This window comes from Netta rufina (genome assembly GCF_964035555.1).
Source record: "Netta rufina genome assembly, chromosome: 14".
NCBI classification, from domain to species: Eukaryota; Metazoa; Chordata; class Aves; order Anseriformes; family Anatidae; genus Netta; species Netta rufina.
In genome coordinates this window covers 8,622,629-8,648,684 of record NC_140137.1, presented here as the reverse complement: position 1 = coordinate 8,648,684, position 26,056 = coordinate 8,622,629, and the positions used below count along the sequence as shown (strand labels likewise).

At 52.1% G+C, this 26,056-nt stretch overlaps 2 protein-coding genes across 2 annotated transcripts in view; both read left to right on the top strand.

The window, feature by feature from the left end:
- Positions 1-656: 656 nt before the first annotated feature.
- The window catches only part of LOC311214689 (uncharacterized protein), a gene marked incomplete at its 5' end in the record, with an annotated part of 104,582 nt that continues 79,182 nt past the window's right edge, over positions 657-26,056 (top strand). The window contains 6 exon segments of the mRNA XM_084295415.1: positions 657-3,089; positions 9,737-9,910; positions 9,913-9,956; positions 9,958-10,045; positions 10,047-10,133; positions 10,135-12,663. Of these exon segments, the coding sequence (XP_084151541.1) occupies positions 657-3,089; positions 9,737-9,910; positions 9,913-9,956; positions 9,958-10,045; positions 10,047-10,133; positions 10,135-12,663 (5,355 nt within the window).
- Positions 21,075-23,671, top strand: LOC311214678 (protocadherin gamma-A10-like; the record flags this gene model as incomplete). The annotated part of the gene is made up of 2 exons (XM_084295405.1): positions 21,075-23,513; positions 23,621-23,671. 2 exons carry the CDS (start codon positions 21,075-21,077, stop codon positions 23,669-23,671), a joined length of 2,490 nt encoding a protein of 829 aa, XP_084151531.1.

Here is a 26,056-nt window from a genome sequence, read left to right as displayed (position 1 = left end):
TGTTGGAAAGACAAGAAAATACTCATTCAAGAAGGACTGCAGAAACGGTCTCTGCAATTCCTTGAAGTGACTGTCCTGCACACATGGTGTAAAAGCAATAATTACTCCGAGGTCAAATTAAAACGTATAATTTTACCTGCCATGCGGTAGAACTAAGACATCAAGCAGAGGACACTACCTTCATTGTGATCATGACCACGCTGAAGACCAGAATGAATTCGATCTTCTACTCGAAGAAGAGAAGTCGCCGTGTCCGCGGGGACCGAAGGTTTCCGCGGAAGAGGCCGGGCGGCGGCGCTCGCTGTGAGCCGTGCGTGCAGTGCCGGGCGGAGGCTGCGGGCGCCGCTGTTCACCACGGAGGAAAGGAGAGGAAGGAGCGGAGCGCTGCAGCCAGCCCCGCCCGCTGCGGCCCAGCTCGTTCGCTCTCTGTATCGGCGGCCGTGCGGGATGCGAGCGGCATCGCAGATCGGAGCCGAGCTACATAGAGGTCCAGCGAGGCGGAGGGGCTGGCGATAGCGGACGGCGGCGGGGCCGGTACCGGAAAAGGGAAAGGGAGCAGGAGCGGGAGAAGGAGTCTGATCCGGAACCAGAGGCGAAGAGTCGAGCGGCGGGAGCTGTCCGCGGGCGTCCGGTGGTGGTGGGGCGCCGTATCGGAGATGTGCGCAGCGAGACAAGGGCGCTGGGGCCGGAGGCAGCGAGCGCTGCTGTGCTGCGTATTGGTGGCGGCGTGGGAGGCGGTGTGGGGGCAGCTGCGCTACTCGGTGCCCGAGGAGCTGCCCAAGGGCTCTTTCGTGGGCGACGTGGCCAAGGACCTGGCGCTGCAGCCGGCGGCCCTCCGCGACAACGGCGCCCGAGTGGTGTCGGCAGATAGGACGCAGTATTTCGCACTGCATGCGAACAGCGGCCACCTGGTGACGGCGGAGAGGCTGGATAGAGAGCAGCTGTGCGAGGGCGTGCAGCGATGCGTGCTGCGCTGTGAGGTGATCGTGGAGGGCGAGATGAAATTTTATGAGATCGAAGTGGAAATCACGGACATTAACGACAACACACCCACCTTTAGCGAAATTCAGATTGAGGAAACGCTGAGCGAAACGACGGGACTCGGGACGCGTATGCCCCTATCTAAGGCTCACGACCCGGATGTGGGAGTGAATTCCCTGCAGAGCTACGAGCTGAGCGGCGACGAGCACTTCTCGCTGTCCGTGCAGGTGGGAGCCGACGGCGAGAAGAGTCCCGAGCTGGTGCTGGCCAAGGCGCTGGACCGGGAGGAGGCGGCGTTTCACGAGCTGGTGCTGAGGGCGAGCGACGGCGGCGAGCCGGCACGGACGGGCACGGCGCGCATCCGCGTGTCTGTGCTGGACGCCAACGACAACGCGCCCGTGTTCAGCCAGGCGGTGTACGCTGTGCGCGTGCCCGAAGACGTGCCCGTGGGCTCCACGCTCCTCACCCTCACAGCCACCGACGCCGACGATGGAATGAACGGGAACGTGAAATACTCCTTTAAAGAAATTTCCACGAAGGCTTCCAAGGTACTTGACCTGGATCCGGAGAGGGGATCGATCAAGCTGTTGAGGAGCCTGGACTTCGAGGAAGGCGACTCCTATGATCTCCAAGTGATGGCACGTGACGGCGGTGGCCTATCCGACAAGGCTACGGTCTCAATCTCAGTGACAGACGTGAACGACAACGCGCCCGAGATTTCGGTGCGGTCGGCGCTGAGCGAGATCTCGGAGGACGCGCCTTCGGGGACGGTGGTGGCCCTGCTGCACGTGCAGGACCGCGACTCGGGCGCCAACGGCGAGGTGCGGTGCTCGCTGGTCGGCGACGTGCCTTTCCGTCTGCGGAGCTCGGTGGGCAGCTACTACAGCGTGGTGACGGCGCGGGAGCTGGACCGGGAGGAGGTGTCGGAGTACAACGTGACGGTGTGGGCGTCGGACGGCGGGTCGCCGTCGCTGCGCAGCAGCGCGGTGCTGGCGCTGCGCGTGCTGGACGTGAACGACAACGCGCCGGTGTTCGCGGAGGCGCGCTACAGCGCCCGTCTGCCCGAGAACAACGCCGAGGGCGCGCTGGTGCTGACGGTGCGGGCGTGGGACGCGGACTGGGGGCAGAACGCGCGCGTGCGCTACCGGCTGGCGGAGGGGCGCGTGCGGGGCGCGCCGCTGTCGTCCTACGTGTCGGTGCAGGCGGAGACGGGCGCGCTGTACGCGCTGCGCTCGTTCGACTACGAGGAGGTGCGCGAGGTGGGGCTGTGGGTGCGGGCGGAGGACGGCGGCGCGCCGGCGCTGAGCAGCAACGTGTCGGTGCGGCTGCTGATCGTGGACGAGAACGACAACGCGCCGCAGGTGCTGTACCCGCCGATGGCGGCGGCGTCGGGCGCGGGCTGGACGGGCGTGGAGCTGGCGCCGCGCTCGGCGGAGCCCGGCGCGCTGGTGGCCAAGGTGGTGGCGGTGGACGCGGACGCGGGGCAGAACGCGTGGCTGTCCTACGAGCTGGCCAAGGCGACGGAGCCGGGGCTGTTCCGCGTGGGGCTGCACAGCGGCGAGGTGCGCACGGCGCGCTCGCCGCTGGCCCGCGACGCGCCCAGGCACAGCCTGGTGGTGGTGGTGAAGGACCAGGGCCGGCCGGCGCTGTCGGCCACGGCCACGCTGACGGTGGTGCTGGCCGAGAGCGTGGCCGAGCTGCTGTCGGAGCTGGGCAGCGCGGCGGCGCCGGCCGAGCCCGGCGGCAGCCTGACGCGCTGGCTGGTGCTGGCCGTGGCGGCCGTGTCGTGCCTCTTCGTCGCCTTCCTGCTGCTGCTGCTGGCGCTGCGCCTGCGGCGCTGGCGCCGCTCGCAGCTGCTGCCGCCGGCCAGCGGCGCCTTGCGCGGCGTGCCGGCCTCGCACTTCGTGGGCATCGACGGCGTCCGCGCCTTCCTGCACTCCTACTCGCACGAGGTGTCGCTCACCGCCGACTCGCGCAAGAGCCAGCGGCGCTGGGCGGCCGACAGCTGCTGCAACACCCTCCCGGCGCGGCCGGCGCCCGACAAGGCCGCGCCGCTGCTCGGGGAAGACGCTGCCGGCGCCCGCGGCGCACCGCCCGACGCCCTCCCGGTGAGTCAGTCGCTCCGGACACGCGGACGCCCTCCGTCTCGGCGCTTGCTTCCCTTCCTTCTCATTGTCTTTCCCTCTCCGTTCTCGTTCCCGGGTATGGACGTTAGCTGCTGATGAAGGCCCAGCTTCGTTCGGCAGTGGCTTGTGCGTGGTTGCCCTTGTCTCAGGGGAGGCAAGTGCGGGCTTTGCTGCCAGCGTTATACTTTTTGCGGGGGGCAGGATACGAGAGGTGGCTTTTGCATGCATCTCCACTCTGGCTAGGCTTATCTTAGTTTCACACTTGCCATCTGTTTGTTTATTCTGTCTCCTTATGTTTATCACGAAGGATTTCATTTTTTCCTTCAGTTCTTTCTTTTCTGAATCCTTCTTGCTCTCATTCCTGAGCGGGTAGATTGGTTTCTCAGCAATGCTCAGCTTTGTTGTGCAACGGGTTGTGGATGGCTGCCTCTTGCTCGAGGGAGTGAAGCACAGTCTCTGCTGCCAGCCTTATCCTTGGTGTGGGAGGCAGAGATGAGTGGGGCCTTTTACTTGCAATTCTGCTCCAGAGGAACTTTTTTCTTACTTGCCATATGGTTGCTCATTTCTTACACAGATATGTATCGTGCAGGTTTTCCTTTTTCTGCATCCTGAGTAAATGTTCACTTTAGGTTATCAATAGTTTAAAATATATCACACCAATAATCTGTGTGCCTGGTCAGTTGTGTGTGGTTCCCTGCAAACAGAATCTTAATGGCCCCATGTTTCACTTCATTGCTCATGCTGTATACTCTAAGCAACTTTAGTGTTGCTGCATGAAGATTAATAGAAATGTATTTATATGCATCCGTGGTGCTTTTTTTTTTGTTCATGTGATGTGATAAGGGCCTGTTCAACTAGTCCTTTTAGGAAGTCTGTTTGGTCATTATAGAGATGAAGAATTAGAAAAAGACTTGTGTTTGAGAGGTGCTGTGTGTGAAACGCTGTTGGAGGAAAAAGGAGGTGCTGTGTGTGAAAGGCTGTTGGAGGAAAAAGGAGTGTGTGAGCATTGGCTTCTCAAGAAAGGAGCAGGCTTTACTAGCAGGCACGTACTATGGCAACAGTTTTGTTGTGGCTTCCTCACTTAAATTTGTGTTGTGTAATATTTGAGTAGGTTATAAAATGTGGTTTGAAGAGTAAGAGTGAAATCCATTTCAGGTCCTGCAGTTTTTGTATTTTTGTCTTGTTTGTTGTCAATGTCAAAAGTAGTCCTCAGTGTGGCTGAGAACCCTCAAAAGACTTGGAGATGTTATTAATTGTTGGACTGAGCGAGCTCTTTTCATATATACATGTAATTTGAAAGATTACTGCTATGTGATGAAAGGCTTTGATATCCTTATGTTTCCTTAAAACGTCACTTACAAATAAGCCCTTATCAGTGACTAACATACAATTAGGAGTTGGTTATTGACAGTGGCATAACTGTATGCTGTGAATGTAGTGGACTGAGGATGAGAGGATGGTTATGATGTTAGGTAATAGACGTGTCAGCACTTAATTTGATTGGGCACTCCTTTGATTTCATTTTTAATGCCAATTTCTGTAGCATCTGTTACATTTGATGTCATAATTTTGACAATTCCTGCAGCATTTATGCATGACTTTATACTGGTTTTGCTGTTCTGAAAGGCAATGCTAATCTTCTGATGCTAAAATGTTCTGCACAGAAACCGTGCATGTAGAGCTATGGTATCTAAGTATAATGGCTTTTATTACCTGTGAAAAGCCTCCTTAGTCCACCCATATCTGCATTGTCCTGCAGCATTTTTCCTAAGTTGTAATTACATTTTCAGATCTTTGTTTTCAGGAAGGTTGTGCTTCATATTTCCCATTTATGAGAGGGTTTTTTTATTTGCAAATGCCAAGTTAGTATTGCAGCAAATCCTAATCTCCCTTGAGAAGGTCCTATCAGCCAACTGGAGATAAATTTTTGAGTATAAGAGAAATGAAACAGAAGCTAAAACTGAATATATCCACTAGATCACAAGACTTGTCATGAGAAAAGGTCCCATAGTACAGCCTTTACATTTACAGTTTCATTTTCATTGGAGATAAGGTGGTCACATCATGGAAAAACTGATAAGAGCTGATGAACTTTTCTTAATATGTCCCCTACAGTATAGTCTAGAAGAAGACTTCAGAGCCCTGCATGCAGTTTAAGACCTGAGTAATTTCTTGGTGCTCTATGGAGGAATTTTCTTGCACACAGGGAAGACCATGCTGCCCTCCTAGTGAGTTTCTCTACCAAGCTGTCTCTTTAAATTCTTCCTTTTGTTTTGCTTTTTTTTTTTTTTTTTTTTTTTTTTTTTTTTTTTTTTTTTCCCTGATCTTTTGACGGGTTGTGTAGGTTTAGTTATCAGTAGCAACATAGCTATCTTGAGGAATGTGTTATGTGTTCATTGGTCTTGCTCATGTAAGCCACTAGCTGGGTATTTCATCAGAGTTGGAGCTTGTGTAGAAGGCCAGAGATATGAGGGTGTTCTCATGCATGTTTGTTTCCCGGGATTGGATGTAAATATGATTTTAGTAGGAGAGGCATGTCTGTGTGGAGCAGTGCATGTTCTTAAAGAAGAGGGACATTCCCTTACAGATATACTAACAATGACCCAGTCTCTGTTGGAGAGCAGCTCCTCTCTGTCTTTTTCCTTGTCTCTTGAGTAGTCTTTAAAAAGTTGCAAAGAAATGTAGCTCCCTTCTTGGTATACCTTGATGGTGCAATTGTGCCGGTTTGTGGTATTAGGAAATGGTCTGTAGAACTTGTCCTTTGGTGAAATTTGCTTGCAAATTCTGAGGGTGAAAGAAAAACATTGAAGTTGTGGAAGGTTTGAGGTGTCAGGTTGGGGGAAGTTTGTGTGAGGGTCTTTAGAAGGACAGATGCTCCTTTCTCTGTTATTTCATTCTACACACATCCGTGGTTTACACACTTTGAAGTCTGTGTGCTGATCAGGTTTTGCCTGAGGAACATTACTGAGCTTTTATTTTTTTTTCACAGTGATTATATTACATCCTGATAATGTGATGAAAAAAAAATGTCTTTTGGTGTGTCCATGGTGTAGTCTTTGTGAATATTGTGAAGAAATGTGCTGGGTGATTCATCCTTTAATGATGTACATGTATGTCCTTTTTGGCTTTCGTGAAGGGGGAAGGCAATCATAACAGTTGGGAGTAGTTTCAAAATGTGTGAAGGTGTCTTGTTGGAAAGAGGAGTCCTTGAACACTGACCTCTCATGAATGGAGCTGGAAATGGCCTTGCTGGCAGACACATGGTACGCCCAACATTGCTACTTTACCCTAGCAATGCAAAGTCCACCATTAACCCATGTCACTAAGCTCTACACCTACATGCTTTTTGAAGATCTCCAAGGATGGTGGCTCAGCTACTTCCCTGGGCAGCCTGTTCCAATACTTCACAACCCTTTGAGGAAATACATTTTTCCTAATATCCAAACTAAGCCTCCCCTGGTTCAACTTGAGCCTATTTTTGTTCATCTTAACACTTGGTGCTTGGGAAAAGAGGATGATCCCCACTTTTCTGTAGCCCCCTTTAAGGTAATTGTAGATAATGATATGGTCTGCCCCAAGTCCTCTTTTCTCCAGGCTCAACAACCCCAGGTCCCTCAGATGCTCCTTGTAAGTCTACTTATCTAAGCTATTCAAGAGCTCTGTTTACCCTTCTTTGGACATCCTCTAGCACCTCAGTGTCTTTCTTGTAGCGAGGGGCTCAAACATGAAGACAGTATTAGAGGTGTGGCCTCACCAGAGATGAGTACAGAGGGACAATCACTTCCCTAGCCCTGCTGGCTGGAATATTTCTGGTACAAGTCAGGATACTGTTGGCTTTCTTGGACACGTGAGCATGCTGCTGGTTCATATTCAGTCATCTATCAACCAGTCCTCAGTGGTTTCCTTCAGCCTGGCAGCTTTCCAGCCACTCTTCCCCCAGCCAGTAGCACTGCATGGGGTTGTTTGAACCCAAGCACAGGACCTGTCACTTCGCGTTGTTGAACCACATACTGCTGGCCTCAGACCATCAGCCCAACCTATCCAGATCCCTCTGCAAAGCCTTTCTATCCTCAAGGAGATCAACCCTTATGTCTAACCTAATTTGGTGTCATCTGAAAACGTAGTGAGGATGCACTCAATCCCCTCATCCAAATCTTGATAAAGATACTGAAGAGAACTGGCCCTGATTCTAAGCCCTGGGAACACCAGCCTTCAACTGCTTGCACCTCACCTGTTAGACAGGACTGCTGATAAATGGTGGAAAGTGGCTTGGCAAGAACTTCCATCAACTCCCTCAGTACCCTCAAGTGGATCCCTCCTGGTCCCATATACCTGTATATGTCTAAATAGTTTTTCAGGTTTGTGACCATTTCCTCATGAATTATGACTGCTTCATTCTGCTCCCCATGCCTGTCTACCAGGTGGTCAGAGGATGGGGTACCCAGAGAAATGTAGGTCTTGCTTCTAAAGACTGAGGCCAAAAAGGCATTAAGGAGATGATCTCTTGTCACTGTGTTTCCCCTCACATCCAATAAAGGGTGGATATTCTCTTCAGTCCTCTTTTTCTTGTTTATGTATTTACAAAATCATGTTTACTGACTTTAAGAGCATTACACAAATTGAGCTCCTGTTGGGCTTTGGCCCCTCTAATTTTCTCCCTGCATAGCCTCACACTATCTTTGTAGTCCTCCTGAGTGTTGCAGTTGCATCCCTTGAATTTCATTTTAGATAAATTTAGGGCAGATCAAAAAAGGATGTCTGTAGAGTGATAGCAAAGTCCTTCGCTTGTGTAGTTTTCACATCTTTGCCCCATTTTCTGCTGCTGCCTCAACTGGGGGTCAATGTGTCAGAGAATCCTAAAAAGACAGGAAGATCGGTTAGAATTGTGGGACTCGTGGAGCAATTTTTTTGCAGACCTTGAATGTTTTTCCTCCTGTGGAGAGAACTACTGTGATATATTTTCCTTTCGTTAAAAATAGTGTCAATAAAAATGTCAGTGAATTATATTCCCCTGTCTTGTCTGACATAAGATAAGAAGTAGGATGTTGTCCATGTTGCAGATGAAGTCTGTGAATGCAGAGTACAAAGGCTGAGAGGCATGCTTAGAGCCTGGAAAATAGCTGGGTCAATGTGGCTTTGAATGGTGAATACTTCGGTTTCAAATCTTGTGCCAAGGCCTGTGCCATTTCTGCTCTGAACACGGTGTCCCTGTCCTTAGAGGCAATGGTGTTTTCCTGAGAATAAAGTCTTTGGCAAAAAAAGTGCCTGTAGGGTGAGTGTCAGAACTGAAAGGGTGCAACTGGAGTCATCACTACTTATGAAAGTGAAGACAAAGAAGAGTAGAAGGGTGATGTCCTCTGGAAGTGCTGAACTAGAGCTGTAACTCATCCCAAGTACTGTTGTTGTCTTACACCTGCATTTGTGCCTGTGGGCTTGTCTCCCATGAGGGCGTATCCCAACTGAAAAGAAAGGAAAGCAAGTCCAGAATCTAGAATCAAAAAAATAAAAACCAAACCAACCAACCAACCAACAACAACAAACAGAGAGCCATGCTACTGCTTTGCAGGAAAGAAACTATGGGGAAGACAGGCATGATTTCCTACCCATTGCTGCTTTTAAGTGATAGCAGTAGATCCTGAAGCACTGCATACCTACATTACCTCTGATCCTCCAGTGGGATGCTGGTTACACAAAGGAACATGGTACGAACTGGTGTGGAGTGCTTCAGGCCAATGCCAGCTACCTGTGGGATGTTCTCAGCTCCAGGAGGACTGGAGACAGAGGGTCTGCCAGCCTGTATTATGTCCTGTGTTCTATAGTGCTGGCTGTACAATAAGATCTATTAGCCATGAATTTCAATGCTTACGATGTAAAATGAGACCCACTGATTCTGCATGACAGAATCAAGAAAATATGATTGATGTTTAGTGCTGGAGACATTTCCTGGTCTAACTTTGGCATATTCGCAAATGAATGTACTGGGAAGTGTTTAACAGCTGACGCCAAGAACTGCCCTCATCTTACATCTCTGCATACACTGGTGTGGCCAGGTCTTTGCTACCTTCATAGTGAATGCATGGGGTTTTCTTTTTGTGTATGAGAAGACATTATTCTGTAAATTGATTTAAGTGAACAAAAGCAATACCAGGTGTTCAAGTGTTATGGTCTCCAAGATTGCATTATAGTGGGGTAAACTGATCAGTGACAAGTGCGCAGAGTGGTTTGCTCAGTAACAGTGATGTGGAGTGGGTGCACAGCCTTTTCAGAGAGCTGAGGGAAGCTGCTGGTTCCTTGATGCGGCACCCTGACAGGGGGAACTGTTTCATATCAGTTGCTGACATTGAAACAACAGCACAAATTACAACTGAACGTAGATTTTACATGATCATACATACTGTGAAAGCCGAATAAACTTTCAATACAGACAGAAGGCAAGAATAAAGGTTGGAATTCATGAAAGACGTGGTGCTTCTGCAATACGAGGTTGAGTCTAACGACTATTTTAGAGATCGAAATAATATGAATTCTACTTGCCATGCGGTAGAACGAAGACTACAGAGGATTCCTCCGCCTTCACTCGGATCATGACCGCTGTGAAAACCACAATGCATTCGATCCTCTCCTCGAAGGAGAAGGCAAAAACACCGGGGTTGGGCAATGTCGCGGGGAATATGCCGTGGCGCCGTGTTCGCGTGGACGGAAGGTTTCCGCGGACGAGGCAGGGCGGCGGCGCTCGCTGTGAGCCGTGCGTGCAGTGCCGGGCGGAGGCTGCGGGCGCCGCTGTTCACCACGGAGGAGAGGAGGGGAAGGAGCGGAGCGCTGCAGCCAGCCCCGCCCGCTGCGGCCCGGCTCGCTCGCTCTCTGTATCGGCGGCCGTGCGGGCTGCGAGCGGCCCCGCGGTACGGAGCAGAGCTCCAAAGAGGCAGATGGGTCGGAGAGAGCGGGAGACGGCGGGATCAGGCACCGGAGAAAGAGCCGGAGCGACAGTGTAAGCCGAAGCGAGTGTCCTGGAGGTGGAGACTGGAACCGGAGCGAGAGACAGAGCCAGAGTCGAAGGTCAAGAGTCGGGTCGGCGGCGGTGAGCTATCTGCGGGCGTCCGGTGGCGGCGAGGCCGTGTCGGAGATGTGCGCGGCGAGAGAAAGGCTCTGGGGCCGGAGGCAGCGAGCGCTGCTGTGCTGCGTGTTGGTGGCGGCGTGGGAGACGGCGTGGGGGCAGCTGCGCTACTCGGTGCCCGAGGAGCTGCCCAAGGGCTCTTTCGTGGGCGACGTGGCCAAGGACCTGGCGCTGCAGCCGGCGACGCTACGCGATCGCGGCGCTCGCATTCTGGATCGGCGTAGGACGCGGTATTTCGCTCTGCATGCGAACAGCGGCCACCTGGTGACGGCGGAGAGGCTAGATAGAGAGCAGCTGTGCCGGCTGGTGGAGCGATGCGTGCTGCGCTGTGAGGTGATTGTGGAGGGTGAGATGAAAGTTTACGAGATCGAAGTGGAAATCACGGACATTAACGACAACGCACCCAGCTTCCGAGAGTCCGAGATAGAACTGAGAGTGAGCGAGATGACTGCTCCCGGGTCGCGCTTTCCCCTGGCCGATGCTTACGACCCGGACGTGGGAGTGAATTCCCTGCAGAGCTACGAGCTGAGCGGAGACGAGCACTTCTCGCTGTCCGTGCAGGCGGGAGCCGACGGCGAGAAGCGTCCCGAGCTGGTGCTGGCCAAGGCGCTGGACCGGGAGGAGGCGGCGTTTCACGAGCTGGTGCTGAGGGCGAGCGACGGCGGCGAGCCGGCACGGACGGGCACGGCGCGCATCCGCGTGTCTGTGCTGGACGCCAACGACAACGCGCCCGTGTTCAGCCAGGCGGTGTACGCTGTGCGCGTGCCCGAGGACGTGCCCGTGGGCTCCACCCTGCTCACCCTCACGGCCACCGACGCCGACGACGGACTCAATGGCAAAGTGAAATACTCACTTAAAAAAGCAACGGACCTAGCATCGGAAATTTTCTACATGGATCCCGAAACAGGATTGATCAGGCTGTTGAGGAGCCTGGACTTCGAGGAAGGCTACTCCTACGAAATGGAGGTGCAGGTACAGGACGGCGGCGGCCTTTCCGACACAGCTACCGTCTCGATCTCGGTGACCGACGTAAATGATAACGAGCCCGAGCTGACTGTGTCGTCGGCGCTGAGCGAGATCTCGGAAGACGCCCCTTCGGGGACGGTGGTGGCCCTGCTGCACGTGCAGGACCGCGACTCGGGCGCCAACGGCGAGGTGCGGTGCTCGCTGGTCGGCGACGTGCCGTTCCGTCTGCGGAGCTCGGTGGGCAGCTACTACAGCGTGGTGACGGCGCGGGAGCTGGACCGGGAGGAGGTGTCGGAGTACAACGTGACGGTGTGGGCGTCGGACGGCGGGTCGCCGTCGCTGCGCAGCAGCGCGGTGCTGGCGCTGCGCGTGCTGGACGTGAACGACAACGCGCCGGTGTTCGCGGAGGCGCGCTACAGCGCCCGTCTGCCCGAGAACAACGCCGAGGGCGCGCTGGTGCTGACGGTGCGGGCGTGGGACGCGGACTGGGGGCAGAACGCGCGCGTGCGCTACCGGCTGGCGGAGGGGCGCGTGCGGGGCGCGCCGCTGTCGTCCTACGTGTCGGTGCAGGCGGAGACGGGCGCGCTGTACGCGCTGCGCTCGTTCGACTACGAGGAGGTGCGCGAGGTGGGGCTGTGGGTGCGGGCGGAGGACGGCGGCGCGCCGGCGCTGAGCAGCAACGTGTCGGTGCGGCTGCTGATCGTGGACGAGAACGACAACGCGCCGCAGGTGCTGTACCCGCCGATGGCGGCGGCGTCGGGCGCGGGCTGGACGGGCGTGGAGCTGGCGCCGCGCTCGGCGGAGCCCGGCGCGCTGGTGGCCAAGGTGGTGGCGGTGGACGCGGACGCGGGGCAGAACGCGTGGCTGTCCTACGAGCTGGCCAAGGCGACGGAGCCGGGGCTGTTCCGCGTGGGGCTGCACAGCGGCGAGGTGCGCACGGCGCGCTCGCCGCTGGCCCGCGACGCGCCCAGGCACAGCCTGGTGGTGGTGGTGAAGGACCAGGGCCGGCCGGCGCTGTCGGCCACGGCCACGCTGACGGTGGTGCTGGCCGAGAGCGTGGCCGAGCTGCTGTCGGAGCTGGGCAGCGCGGCGGCGCCGGCCGAGCCCGGCGGCAGCCTGACGCGCTGGCTGGTGCTGGCCGTGGCGGCCGTGTCGTGCCTCTTCGTCGCCTTCCTGCTGCTGCTGCTGGCGCTGCGCCTGCGGCGCTGGCGCCGCTCGCAGCTGCTGCCGCCGGCCAGCGGCGCCTTGCGCGGCGTGCCGGCCTCGCACTTCGTGGGCATCGACGGCGTCCGCGCCTTCCTGCACTCCTACTCGCACGAGGTGTCGCTCACCGCCGACTCGCGCAAGAGCCAGCGGCGCTGGGCGGCCGACAGCTGCTGCAACACCCTCCCGGCGCGGCCGGCGCCCGACAAGGCCGCGCCGCTGCTCGGGGAAGACGCTGCCGGCGCCCGCGGCGCACCGCCCGACGCCCTCCCGGTGAGTCAGTCGCTCCGGACACCCCGACGCCCTCCGTCTCGGTGCTTGCCTCCCTTCCTGCTCATTGCCTTTCCATCCCTGCTCTCCTTCCCGGCCGGGGATGTTTGGTGCTGAGCAAAGCACAGCTTCATTAGGCAGTGGGTTTTGGGTAACTCTGAAAGGCAATGTGGAATGTGGGACATGAGCACGGGCTTTTGACGTCAGCTCTGCTCCAGATGAACTCCTATTTTTTTCCTGTATGCCAGGTGGTTGCTCCTTTCATTCCCTGACATGTATCATGCAGGATTTCCTTTTTGTCTTCACTTCTCTTTGTTTTTCTGAAAATTTACCACTCTCATTCCTGAGTGGGCAGGTTTCCTTCTCAGCAAGGCACGGCTTTGTTTCGTATCAGGTTGTTGTCCTTTTTTGTGAAGGGAGCCAAGTGTGGGCTCCACTGCCAGCGTTACAGATGTTGCGGAAGTCAGGAGACAAGAGGGGGTCTTTCCCTGCAACTCCGCTCTACATGATCTTCTAACTTTTTTCCCACTTATCTGCTGGTTGTTCCTTTCATCCCCTGGCATATATCATGCAGGTTTTCGTTTTGTTTTTCACTCTTCTGTGTTCATGTACACTTGAGACTACCAGGAAGTTAAAAGGTAGCCTCCCAATAGCTCACATGCAGTAGTTTGCGCTTATCTTTAAATAAAATCTTAATGGCCAATATGTCATTTGGCTACTTCTCATCCATACTTCCATACTCTAAGCAACTTTTCTGATGCTTCATGAAGATGGATTATGCAAAAAGATGTCTATATGAATCTGTGCTGCTGTTTTTGTGTGTGTGGTGGAATAATGGTCTGGGCAACACGTCCTTTTAGTCTTCATCACTTGAATTTGTGTTGCAAAATATTTGGCTTGGTTAATGTTGTGTGAAGTGTGAGATTGGATTCTGTTTCTTGTTGTGCAGTTTTCACATACTTGCCTTCTTTGTTGTCAGTGACAAAACGTGGCCTCATGTTCCAGAGAACCCTGAAAAGACTGGAAGATGTGTTATGAGTTGTTGGACTGTGGGAGCTGTTCCCATACACAGCATGAATATTTGCTGCATTTGGCACAAAGTCTTTGATATCCTCATGTTTCCTTAAAATGTCACTGAATGAAATGCTCTTGATAGCGGCCTTAATATGGCTAGAATTTGGATATTGTGAATGGTGCAACTGAATGCTGTGAATGTAGAGCAAAGATGGTGAGTGGTTGAGTTTGAATGTGGAAAATACGTGGATCAGCAGTGATATTGTTTGGTCGGAGGTTTCATTTCATAGTTTGTGCCAAGGCCGGCATCATTTATGCACCATTTTCTCCTGGCTGTGCTGCCCGTAAGCACAATTTTAATTCTCCAATGACAAAATATCTTTCAGAAAAACTGTGCATGTGGTGTGATGATGCCTGTGTCTAGTGGCTTATAGTTCCTGTGTGAATATCTTTAATTCACTGCCATCAATTATAACCCTGTGACTTGGATTTTCTCAAAAGCCAAAAATGTGTTTTTCCTCACTTGCCAGGTTGTTGCTCATTTCGTCCCCTGTCGTGTATCATGTGGGTTTTCCTTTCGGTATTAGAATACCAGGAGCTTAATGTATATCTTTCCAGTAGCCCATTCAGCACTCCTTGTTCTGATTAATAGTGAATTCCAATAGGAAATGCTAATAGCGAATGAGGTTGTCTGCAGGCTGGTTTACTAGACTGCGATGGTCTGGAAAGACAGTCTTACGGATACCACGTTTCATTTGGTGCTTCTGCTTTATACTTTATGCAGCTTTTCTGTTGTTGCATGAAGATGGCTTGAGCAAAGCCAAATTGTCTTTGTAGCAATCCATGCTTCTGTTTTTATGTGCTTGATGGGAAAATGGTCAGGTTCCTAGTCCTTTTAGGATTTCTATTTGGTTGTTACAGAGATTACAGTCAACTGTAAAAGTTCTGTTTGAGATTGCTATGGAGGTGTTGTGTGTGAAGGGCTGTTGGAGGAAGGAGGAGTGTGTGAATATTGACAAGAAAGAAAGGAAAGGAAGGAGCAGGCTTTGCTAGCAGGCACAGGATGTGGCAGCAGCTTTGTTTTGGCTTCATCACTTGAATTGGTGTTGCATAATATGTGATGAGATTGATGAATGGAGTCTGAAGAGTGAAAGTGATGTTCTTTTCTTGTCCCGCAGTTTTTGCATTTTTGCCTTGTTTGCTGCCAATGTCAAAAGCAGACCTCAGTGAGGCAGAGAACCTTGAAAAGACTTGGAGATCCATCATTAACTGACAGTGCAAACAGCTGGAGCTGTTTGCATACATACCTTGAAAGTTTACTGCTCTGAGCTGAAAGTCTTTGATATCCTTACGTTCCCTTAAAATGTCCCTGAATGTTAAACCCCTATCAGCAGCTGACATACAGTTAGAAGCTGGTTATTGAGAGTAGTGCAACTACTGTGAATGTAGAGGAATGAGGGAAAGAGTTTAGCTATAAATGTGGAAAATCAGTGTGTCAGCAGTAATATTTTTTAAGCAGTGCTTTGATTTCATTGTGAATGCCAATTTCTGTAGCATTTATGCACCATTTGATCCTGGTTTCACGATCCTGAAAAGCAATGCTAATCTGATACCAATGTTCTGCACAGAAACTGTGCGTGCAGAGCTGTGATGTCTGAGTATAATGGCTTCTTCTACCTGTGACAATCCTCATTAATGACCTCATATCTGTATTGGGTAGAGTGTTTTTCCCTAATGACCCGGTTTCTTCTGGAGGATGTCTCCTCTCTCTTTCCTCTTAGACCCTTGCTGTGTTTTAGAAAATTTTTGAGTAATGCACCTCCCTTCTTGGTATACCTTGATGGTGTGGTTTTTCGCAGTGAGTAGTGTTGGGAAAACTCATTTTTCCTTTGGTGAGATATGCTTGGAAATTCTGAGGTTCTGAGGGTAAAATAAATATTTTGAAGGTGCGGAAAGTTTGAGAGGAAACAGTAAGTAAACTCTTTATGAGGTGCTGTAGAAGAACAGACGTTTTTCTCCCAGCTTGTGAGTGCTCCATTAGGCACACAGCCGTGGTTCATGTACGTTGAAATCTTCCTGGTGAGTAGATTAAACATTAGAATTGCTATTTTTCCTGTGTTGGGAGCTTCAGGAGGACCTTCCAGAGAATTCATTCCCTGCTATCTACCTTACATGCACTTCCACTCTGAATAGTCAAAAATGTCCATTTAGCTGCATATCATTTATTCTCTTCACAGTGCTTATCTTCTACCATGATAATGTGGAAAAAAAAAAAAAAAGTCTTTGGATCTGTCTACGGTGTAGTCTTTGTGCCCGTTATGGAGAAAAGGGCTAGGCCATTGATCCTTTGATGATGTCCTTCTGGACGTCATGAAGAGGGAAGGGAATCATAATAGTTGGGAGTAGTCTGGGAATATTTCATGTGTGTAATGGCCTTGGAGGCTTTGATTTCTCATCATAATCTTTGAACATTGATATCTCAGGAATGGTTCTGGAAGTGTCTTTTCTAACGGATACATGTGATGAGAGCAGTGGTGTTGCAGTTCCGTCACTTGAATCTCATTAAGCATAATGCTTGCACAGCCCAAATAAATTTGCCTGTAAACTTATCATGAAGTCCTTCACTTCTGTAGTTTTCCTGTTTTTTTTTTCCTTGTTCATCATTACTGTCTAAGCTAGGCCTCAGTATGGCAGAGAATCTTTAAAAGACTGGAGGATCCACAAGAATTGTGGGGCTGGGGTAGCTGATTCCATACAGAGATTGAATATTTACAGCTGTGTTATGATTCCTTTAAATGACACTGTATGGAATCCCCTTGGCAGTGTTTGACATTCTGGAGAAGATAGAATGTTATGTACACCAAAAATGAAACACAAGCTAAAACTGAATCTCTCTTCATTGCTCACAAGAAGTAGCATAAGAAAGGGTGCCATGTTAGGGCCTTTACAGTTTCATATTCATTGGAGATGAGTGGATTGCATCATAGAAAAATTGAGCTGATGCACTTTTCTTACAATGCGCAGTTGCAGGAAAGACCTCCTTGACTTCCATGTGCCCTGGAGAGGAAATTTTGTGCCTGCAGAAACTCTGACAGCCTCCTGGTGTGTTTCTCTACCACACTTTCTCTTTGGGTGCTTCCTTGTGTTACTTCTCTGATTTTATCTTTTCCTGGTCTTTTGTCTATGTGTCAGTTAAGTTATCACAAAATCACAGAATCACAGAATCATCTAAGTTGGAAGAGACCTCCAAGATCACCTAGTCCAAGGAGTAGCACCTAGTAACAGCATAGCCGTGTTGAGGAATGTTTTATGTGTTCATGGGACTTGGTCATGCAAACCACTGGCAGAGTATTTCAACAGAGATAGAGCTTGTGTGGAAGGATGGAAATGTCAGAGTGTTTGTGTGTTCTCCTCCACTTTTTTTTTTTTTTTCGTCTGGGGAGTGGATGTAAATATGATATTAGTAAAAGAGACGTGTCTTTGTGGAGCAACTCATGCTCTTACAGGAGAGGGACATTCCCTTACAAATATATTTACAATGACCCTGTCTCTGTTGGAGAACAAATCCTCACTGTCTGTCCCCTTATCTTTTTAGTATGCTTTAGAAACTTGCAGAGAAATGTACCTCCCTTCTTGGTGTACCTTGATGGTGTGGTTGTGAGCCTGTGTTATAAGGAAATGGTCTGTTGAATTAGTCCTGTGGTGAGATGTGCTTGCAAATTCTGAGGGTGAAAGAAAAGTATTGAGGTTGTGAAAGGTGTGAGGTGACATGTTCAGGGAATGTTCTGTGAGGGGCTATAGAAGAACAGATGCTCCATTCTATGCAAGTTTTAGTTCTTTCATTCCTCACATAGCTGTGGTTTATACACTTTGAAGTCTGTCTACTCAATAGTTTTTCCTGGGAAATGTTATTGAAATATTTTGGGATCTTTGGGAGAGCATTCTGTACAATTCATTCCCTACTGTCTACCTCACGTGCTCAACTACTATGAATACTCAAAAATATCTATGTGTATAACCTAGATGAATATGGTTTATTATCTTCATGATGTTTTTATTATGTCATGTTAATGTGATGAAAAGAAGAAATGTCTTTCCAGCTGTCTATGGTGTAGTTCTTGTACGTGTTGTGAAGAAATACACTGGGTGATTGGTGCTTGGATGATGTCCTTCTGCCTGTAACAAAGAGGGAAGGCAATTATAACAGCTGGGAGCAGTCTGGGAAATCTTCATGTGTGAAGGTCTCTTATTGGAAAGGGGAGCCTTTGAACACTGACCTCTCAAGAATGCATCTTGAGGTGACTTTGCTAGCAGATGTCCCATGAAAACAGCCATGTTCGTAGACTCCTGGAGTCATATAGGTTGGAAAAGACTTAGAGCATCTAGGTCAACCCTCAAACTAGCACAGCCAAGTCTGCCATTAAACCATGTCACTCAGGACTACATCTATGTGCTTTTTGAAGACCTCCAAGTATGGTTACTCAACTACATTGAAGGGCAGCCTGTTGAAATACTTTGCAACCCTTTCAGGGAAGAAATTTTTCCTTATGTCCAATGTAAAACTCCCCTGGAACAGTCTGAGGCTGTTAACTATAATTTTATCACATGGTTCTTGGGAGAAGAAGCCGATCCCCACTTTGCTGTAGCCCCTTTTAAGGTAATCATAGAGCACGGTAAGATCTGCCCTGAGCCTCCTTTTCTCAAGGCTAAACAACCCCAGCTCCATCAGCTGCTCCTAATAAGACCTGTTCTCTAGGCCCTTCAAAAGCTCCGTTGCCCTACTTTGGACCTGCTTCAGCACCTCAATAACCTTTCTGTAGTGAAGGATCCAAAACTGAACTCAGCATTTGACGTGCAGCCTCACAGAGATGGGTACAGAGGGACAATCACTTCTAGTCCCACTGGACAGACTATTTCTGATACAAGTCAGGATGCTGTTGTCTTTCTTGGCCACCTGAGCTCATATTCAGCCAGCTATCGATCAATACTCAGAAGTCCCTTTCAGCCAGCCAACTTCCTAGACAGTCTACCCTCAGCCTGTAGCACTGCATGGGATTACTGTGACCCAAGTACAGGTCCTGTCACTTAGCCTCATTGAACCACATACTGCTCACCAGGGCCATTGGTCCGACCTATCCAGATAAATCTGCAGGGCCTTCCTATCCTTGAGCAGATCAACACGCATGTCTAACTTCATATGATCTGAAAACTTACTGAGGGTGCACTTGATCCCTTTGTACAGATTTTGATAACGATACTGGAGATAACTGGTCCCGACCCATATTGTAGATGGGCAACACATTTGCTAGCTGCCTGTTGGCATGAACCTCCTGGATATCCAGGACTTCTGTTAAATGATGGAGAGTGTCTTGGTGAGCACTTCAGTTAGATCCCTTTGGATGTATCCCTTCTGGACCCATAGACTTGCATATGCCTAAGCGGCTTAGCAGGTTGCTGACCATTTCCTCATGGATTATGAGGGCTTCATTCTGCTCCTCATTCCTATCTGAAGCAGATTTAGAGCCTGGAAAATACTTGGGTCAATGTCGCTTGGGTTAGGGTATTCTTTGGTGTCATAACTGGTGCCAGGGCCTGTGCCATTTCTGTTCTGATCATCATGTCCCTGTCCTTAGAGGCAATGAAGTTTCCCTGAGAATAAAGTATTTAGCAAAAGGTTTCTATGTAGGAGAGGTCTCTGAGGTGAAAGGGTGCAGCTGGAGTCACCACCATGTATGAAGGTGAAGTCAAAGAAGAGCAGAAGGTTACTGTGGGAGCAGGTGTCCCCTGGAAGTGCTGATCTAGAGATAACAGATCCCAAGTATTGATGTAATAACTACTAGGCATGAATGTAAATTTCTACTGTGTAGAACAAGATCCACTAATTTTCTGGAAATCCATTTAAGTGAACAGAAGCAAAAACAGGTCTTCAGCTTTTCTGTTCTCCAAGACTGCATTTCTAGAGGAGGAAACTGATCAGCGGACACTGCCCCCACTAGTTTCATCAGTAGTAGTGATCTGGAGTGCATACACAGCCTGTTCAGAGACCTAAGGGGAGCTGCTCATTCCTCCCTAAGGGTGCTGCTGCTCCCTTTCATACCTGCTACACTGTTTCGTATCATTTGTTGACATTGAAACAACAGCAAAAATTACAACTGAACTGAATTGAGATGATCATATATTGTTGGAAAGCCGAGGAAACTTTCAATAAGGGGAGGACTGGCAAGAATAACATTTGAAATTCATGAAGGATATGCTGCTTCCGCAATACTGGGTTTAGAGGTCAAATTAATATGAATAATTCTACGTGCACGTGGTAGGGCGAAAACAGCCAGAGGAACCGTCCACCTTCACTGTGCTCATGAGCAGTCTGAAGACCAGAATGCTATCGGTCTTTTCCTCGAGGATGACAAGGTGTTGTGGAAACAAACGGACTGAGTCCGGGCCGTGTTGCAGGGGAAAGCGCCGTCACAGCATTTCCGTGGAGAAGATTTCCACGGAAGAGGCAGGGCGGCGGCGCTCAGTGTGAGCTCTGCGTGCATTGCCGGGCAGCGGCTGCAGGTGCAATTAAAGCAATAATCTGGAGCTGTAACTGATGCCAAGTACTGATGTAATAACCAGTAGCCATGAATGTGAATGCTGACTGTGTAGAATGAGTTCCAGTGATTCAGCATGACAGAATGAGAAAAATATGATTGATGCTTAATGCTCGACATATTTCATGGTCTTCCTTTGGCTTTTTCTCAAATGAATGTATTGGACATGTTTGATAAGTGATGCCAAATGCTGCCCTCATCTTACACCTCTATGTACACTGGCATGCTCATGTCCCATGGTTCTCTGATATGTTCAAAGTGAATGCACTAGGGTTTTCTAACGTTTTATGGGTAGGCATTTTTCTGGAAAACCGTTTAAATGAATGGAAGCTAGAAAAGCATCTTCTGCTGTTGTGATCTCCTGGACTGCATTTATAGTGGGGGAAACTGATCAGAGGCGAGTGCCCAGACTGCTTTGCTAAATAACAAGGATGTGGAGTGAGTGCCCAGGCTTCTCAGAGAGCTGAAGGGAGGCAGCGCTCGGTGTGAGCTGTGCGTGCAGTGCCGAGCAGAGGCTGCGGGCGCCGCTGTTCACCACGGAGGGGAGGAGAGGAAGGAACGGAGCGCTGCAGCCAGCCCCGCCCGCTGCGGCCCGGCTCACTCGCTCGCTCGCTCTCTGTGTCGGCGGCCGTGCGGGCTGCGAGCGGCCCCGCGGATCGGAGCCGAGCTACAGAGAGTCGGAGGGGCTGACCAAATCGGGCGGCGGCGGGGCATGAACCGAAGCGGGACGGAAGCGGAAGCCGAAGCTAGACCCTTATCCGGAGCAGCAGACCGAGCTCGAGAGGTGGCGGCGGGGCCGTGGCAGAGATGTGCACACCGAGAGAAGGGCGCTGGGGCCGGAGGCAGCGAGCGCTGCTGTGCTGCGTGTTGGTGGCGGCGTGGGAGGCGGCGTGGGGACAGCTGCGCTACTCGGTGCCCGAGGAGCTGCCCAAGGGCTCTTTCGTGGGCGACGTGGCCAACGACCTGGCGCTGCAGCCGGCGGCCCTCCGCGACCGCGGCGCCCGAGTGGTGTCGGCAGATAGGACGCGGTATTTCGCTCTGCATGCGAACAGCGGGCACCTGGTGACGGCGGAGAGGCTAGATAGAGAGCAGCTGTGCGAGGGCGTGCAGCGATGTGTGCTGCGCTGTGAGGTGATCGTGGAGGGGGAGATGAAAGTTTACGAGATCGAAGTGGAAATCACGGACATTAACGACAACGCCCCCAGCTTCCGAGAGGCAGAAAAGGAACTGAGAATGAGCGAGACGACAGCTCCCGGGTCGCGCTTTCCCCTGATCGAGGCTCGCGACCCGGACGTGGGAGTGAATTCCCTGCAGAGCTACGAGCTGAGCGGCGACGAGCACTTCTCGCTGTCCGTGCAGGCGGGAGCCGACGGCGAGAAGCGTCCCGAGCTGGTGCTGGCCAAGGCGCTGGACCGGGAGGAGGCGGCGTTTCACGAGCTGGTGCTGAGGGCGAGCGACGGCGGCGAGCCGGCACGGACGGGCACGGCGCGCATCCGCGTGTCTGTGCTGGACGCCAACGACAACGCGCCCGTGTTCAGCCAGGCGGTGTACGCTGTGCGCGTGCCCGAGGTCGTGCCCGTGGGCTCCACCCTGCTCACCCTCACGGCCACCGACGCGGACGAGGGACTGTACGGCGACGTGAAATACTCTTTTGAGAAAATCACTGACAAAGCCTTGAAGATCTTCCACCTGGATCCGGAGACGGGATCGATCAGGCTGTTGAGGAGCCTGGACTTCGAGGAAGGAGACTCCTACGAATTCAGGGTGCAAGCACGGGATAGCGGGGAGCTTTTCGACACGGCTACGGTTTCGATCTCGGTGACCGACGTGAACGACAACGCGCCCGAGCTGACTGTGTCGTCGGCGCTGAGCGAGATCTCGGAGGACGCGCCTTCGGGGACGGTGGTGGCCCTGCTGCACGTGCAGGACCGCGACTCGGGCGCCAACGGCGAGGTGCGGTGCTCGCTGGTCGGCGACGTGCCTTTCCGTCTGCGGAGCTCGGTGGGCAGCTACTACAGCGTGGTGACGGCGCGGGAGCTGGACCGGGAGGAGGTGTCGGAGTACAACGTGACGGTGTGGGCGTCGGACGGCGGGTCGCCGTCGCTGCGCAGCAGCGCGGTGCTGGCGCTGCGCGTGCTGGACGTGAACGACAACGCGCCGGTGTTCGCGGAGGCGCGCTACAGCGCCCGTCTGCCCGAGAACAACGCCGAGGGCGCGCTGGTGCTGACGGTGCGGGCGTGGGACGCGGACTGGGGGCAGAACGCGCGCGTGCGCTACCGGCTGGCGGAGGGGCGCGTGCGGGGCGCGCCGCTGTCGTCCTACGTGTCGGTGCAGGCGGAGACGGGCGCGCTGTACGCGCTGCGCTCGTTCGACTACGAGGAGGTGCGCGAGGTGGGGCTGTGGGTGCGGGCGGAGGACGGCGGCGCGCCGGCGCTGAGCAGCAACGTGTCGGTGCGGCTGCTGATCGTGGACGAGAACGACAACGCGCCGCAGGTGCTGTACCCGCCGATGGCGGCGGCGGCGGCGTCGGGCGCGGGCTGGACGGGCGTGGAGCTGGCGCCGCGCTCGGCGGAGCCCGGCGCGCTGGTGGCCAAGGTGGTGGCGGTGGACGCGGACGCGGGGCAGAACGCGTGGCTGTCCTACGAGCTGGCCAAGGCGACGGAGCCGGGGCTGTTCCGCGTGGGGCTGCACAGCGGCGAGGTGCGCACGGCGCGCTCGCCGCTGGCCCGCGACGCGCCCAGGCACAGCCTGGTGGTGGTGGTGAAGGACCAGGGCCGGCCGGCGCTGTCGGCCACGGCCACGCTGACGGTGGTGCTGGCCGAGAGCGTGGCCGAGCTGCTGTCGGAGCTGGGCAGCGCGGCGGCGCCGGCCGAGCCCGGCGGCAGCCTGACGCGCTGGCTGGTGCTGGCCGTGGCGGCCGTGTCGTGCCTCTTCGTCGCCTTCCTGCTGCTGCTGCTGGCGCTGCGCCTGCGGCGCTGGCGCCGCTCGCAGCTGCTGCCGCCGGCCAGCGGCGCCTTGCGCGGCGTGCCGGCCTCGCACTTCGTGGGCATCGACGGCGTCCGCGCCTTCCTGCACTCCTACTCGCACGAGGTGTCGCTCACCGCCGACTCGCGCAAGAGCCAGCGGCGCTGGGCGGCCGACAGCTGCTGCAACACCCTCCCGGCGCGGCCGGCGCCCGACAAGGCCGCGCCGCTGCTCGGGGAAGACGCTGCCGGCGCCCGCGGCGCACCGCCCGACGCCCTCCCGGTGAGTCAGTCGCTCCGGACACCCCGACGCCCTCCGTCTCGGCGCTTGCCTGCCTTCCCGCTCATTGCCTTTCCCTCGGTGTTCTGCTTCCCCTTACGATGTCCCAGAATGATAAGCCCTTATTAGCTGTTGACATACAGTTCGAAGGTGAATATTGAGAGTGGTGTAACTGAATGCTATGAATGTAGAGGAGTAAAGTTGAGATCTTGGTTTTGCATTTGAACAGAATGTGTGATAAGTGGTGATATTGTTTGAGCAGTGGTACAATTTTATTGTGAATGCCATCTTCTGTAGCATATATTAATTTTGAATTTATAAGTTTGACAATGCCTGCAGCATTTTTGCACCATTTGGTCCTTGTTTTGCTTTCCTGAAAGGCAACGCTAATCCTCTGATGCCAAAATGTTCTGTACAAAAACTGTGTATGTAGAGGTATGATTCCTTAGTATAATACCCTCTAATACATGTGAAAATTCTCATTATTCTACCCCTATCTGTATTGGGGTGTAGTGTTTCTTCCTAGTTGTAATTCCATTTTCAAGCCTTTGTTTGTAGGAAGGTTGTGCTTCCCATATTTCCAATTTTGCGAGGACTTTTACATTTGAAAATGCAAAGTTTGTATTGCAACAAATCCTTCTCTCCCTTGAGAATGTCTTATAAGCCACCTGAATACAAGATGTTGTGTATGAGGGAAACCAATTGCTCATAACACCTGTCATGAGAAAAGGCCCCATAGTAAGTCATTTACATTTATAGTTTCATTTTCATTTGAGATATTGTCCTGGTTTCAGTTAGCACAGAATTAATTTTCTTCCTAGTAGCTGGTGGAATGCTGTGTTTTGGCTTAGAATGAGAAGAGTGCTGATAACACCCCGATGCTTTAATTGTTGCAGAGCAGTGCTTATACTAAGCCAAGGACATCTCAGCCTTTGCTCTGTCCTGCCAACGGGCAGGCTGGGGGGTGCAGTAAGAGCTGGGAGGGGACAGACCCAGGACAGGTGACCCAAACTAGCCAAAGGGGTATTCCATACCATCTGACGTCATGCTAAACAATATATAGGGGTGGCTAGCCGGGGGGAGGGGGCCGGACTGCTCGGGGTTAGGCTGGGCATCGGTCAGCGGGTGGTGAGCAATTGCATTGTGCATCACTTGTTTGTACATACTATTATTACTTTCGTATTATCCCCATTGTATCATCATTATTATTATTGTTATTATTATTTTTGTTATTTTTTTTTTCCTGTCTTATTAAACTGTCTTTATCTCAACTCACGGGCTTCACTTTCCATTTCTCTCCCCCGTCCCAGAGAGGGAGGGGGGAGGGTGAGCGAACGGCTGCGTGGTGTTTAGCTGCCGGTCGGGTTAAACCACGACAGTCTTTTTGGCGCCCAACGTGGGGCCCGAAAGGTTGAGATAACGGCAGATCTGATCAGAGTGTGTTAAACTAAAATTGGTGTAAGGATTAGACCTGCTTAATAGTCACTTGTCATGATGCTGATTGCTTTAATCACAACTCTGCTGCGCCTGTTTTCCAAATTGAGTATTATAGTACATTATTTTCCGTATTTGCTCTCTGTAGTGTTGTTTCTCCTCTCCGGACCCTGGTTTCAGACCATTATGGTACTAAGTGTTATAGCAATGGCTTATGAGACGATAAGATATCTGGTCATGACTCTAACTTGGTATTTATACTCAGTAACATCGTGGACTCTGTACTTTGGAAACAGCATCTTGGGAACTATTAGCAATTATACCTATTGTTTTTCTCCATTAGAGAGTCAATCTGTGGAGGGGAAAGGGGAGGATATTTTTCCTTACTTGCTTACTCTCCCTTTCTCCTTCACCACCCCTGTATCCTCCTGGGTCACTCTGCCTTCCTCCTTCACCACCCTCTTATCCCCTGAGCTTGTCACAATAGCTCTCCAAGATATTGAATATTTCTGGAATACTCAGAATACCATAGTCTTGTTGTTCTGCCTCATGAATGCACTTCAGATTCTGCTTAAAGTTAAACAACTACTTATGAAGCTCATCCGGAGATCTGCCCGGAGGCAGTATAGCTGTGGGTGGCAGGGAGTATGGGTGGATATGGGCAGGCATCTAGAGCAGTTGGCACCCCCAGTGTGTTGGAAATTCACCCCTGAACAATGGCAAAATCCTCAAAAACTGGCAGAATGCTTGAAAAAAAGGTGTAATGATTCTGGCAGTTCCAAAGTAACACAAATCATTGTAACGTGCTGGGGCCTGGCTCATGCCTATCGAGCTGCCATTGATACTGCTGTCAACTTAGTGACAGACCCTGCGGCCACTCCAAACCCTGTGACAGATCCAACGGCCACTGTGACCCCTACGGTGGATTCTGCAGCCGCTCCAGTCCCAGCTCCTGCAGCCGCTCCAGTCCCAGCTCCTGCAGCCGCTCCAGTCCCAGCTCCTGCAGCTGCTCCAGTCCCAGTTCCTGCAACTGCTCCAGCTCCTGTAGCCGCTCCAGCTCCTGTGGCCGTGTCAGAGAAACGAGCTGTAGCAGTGCAAGTTGACCCTGCAGA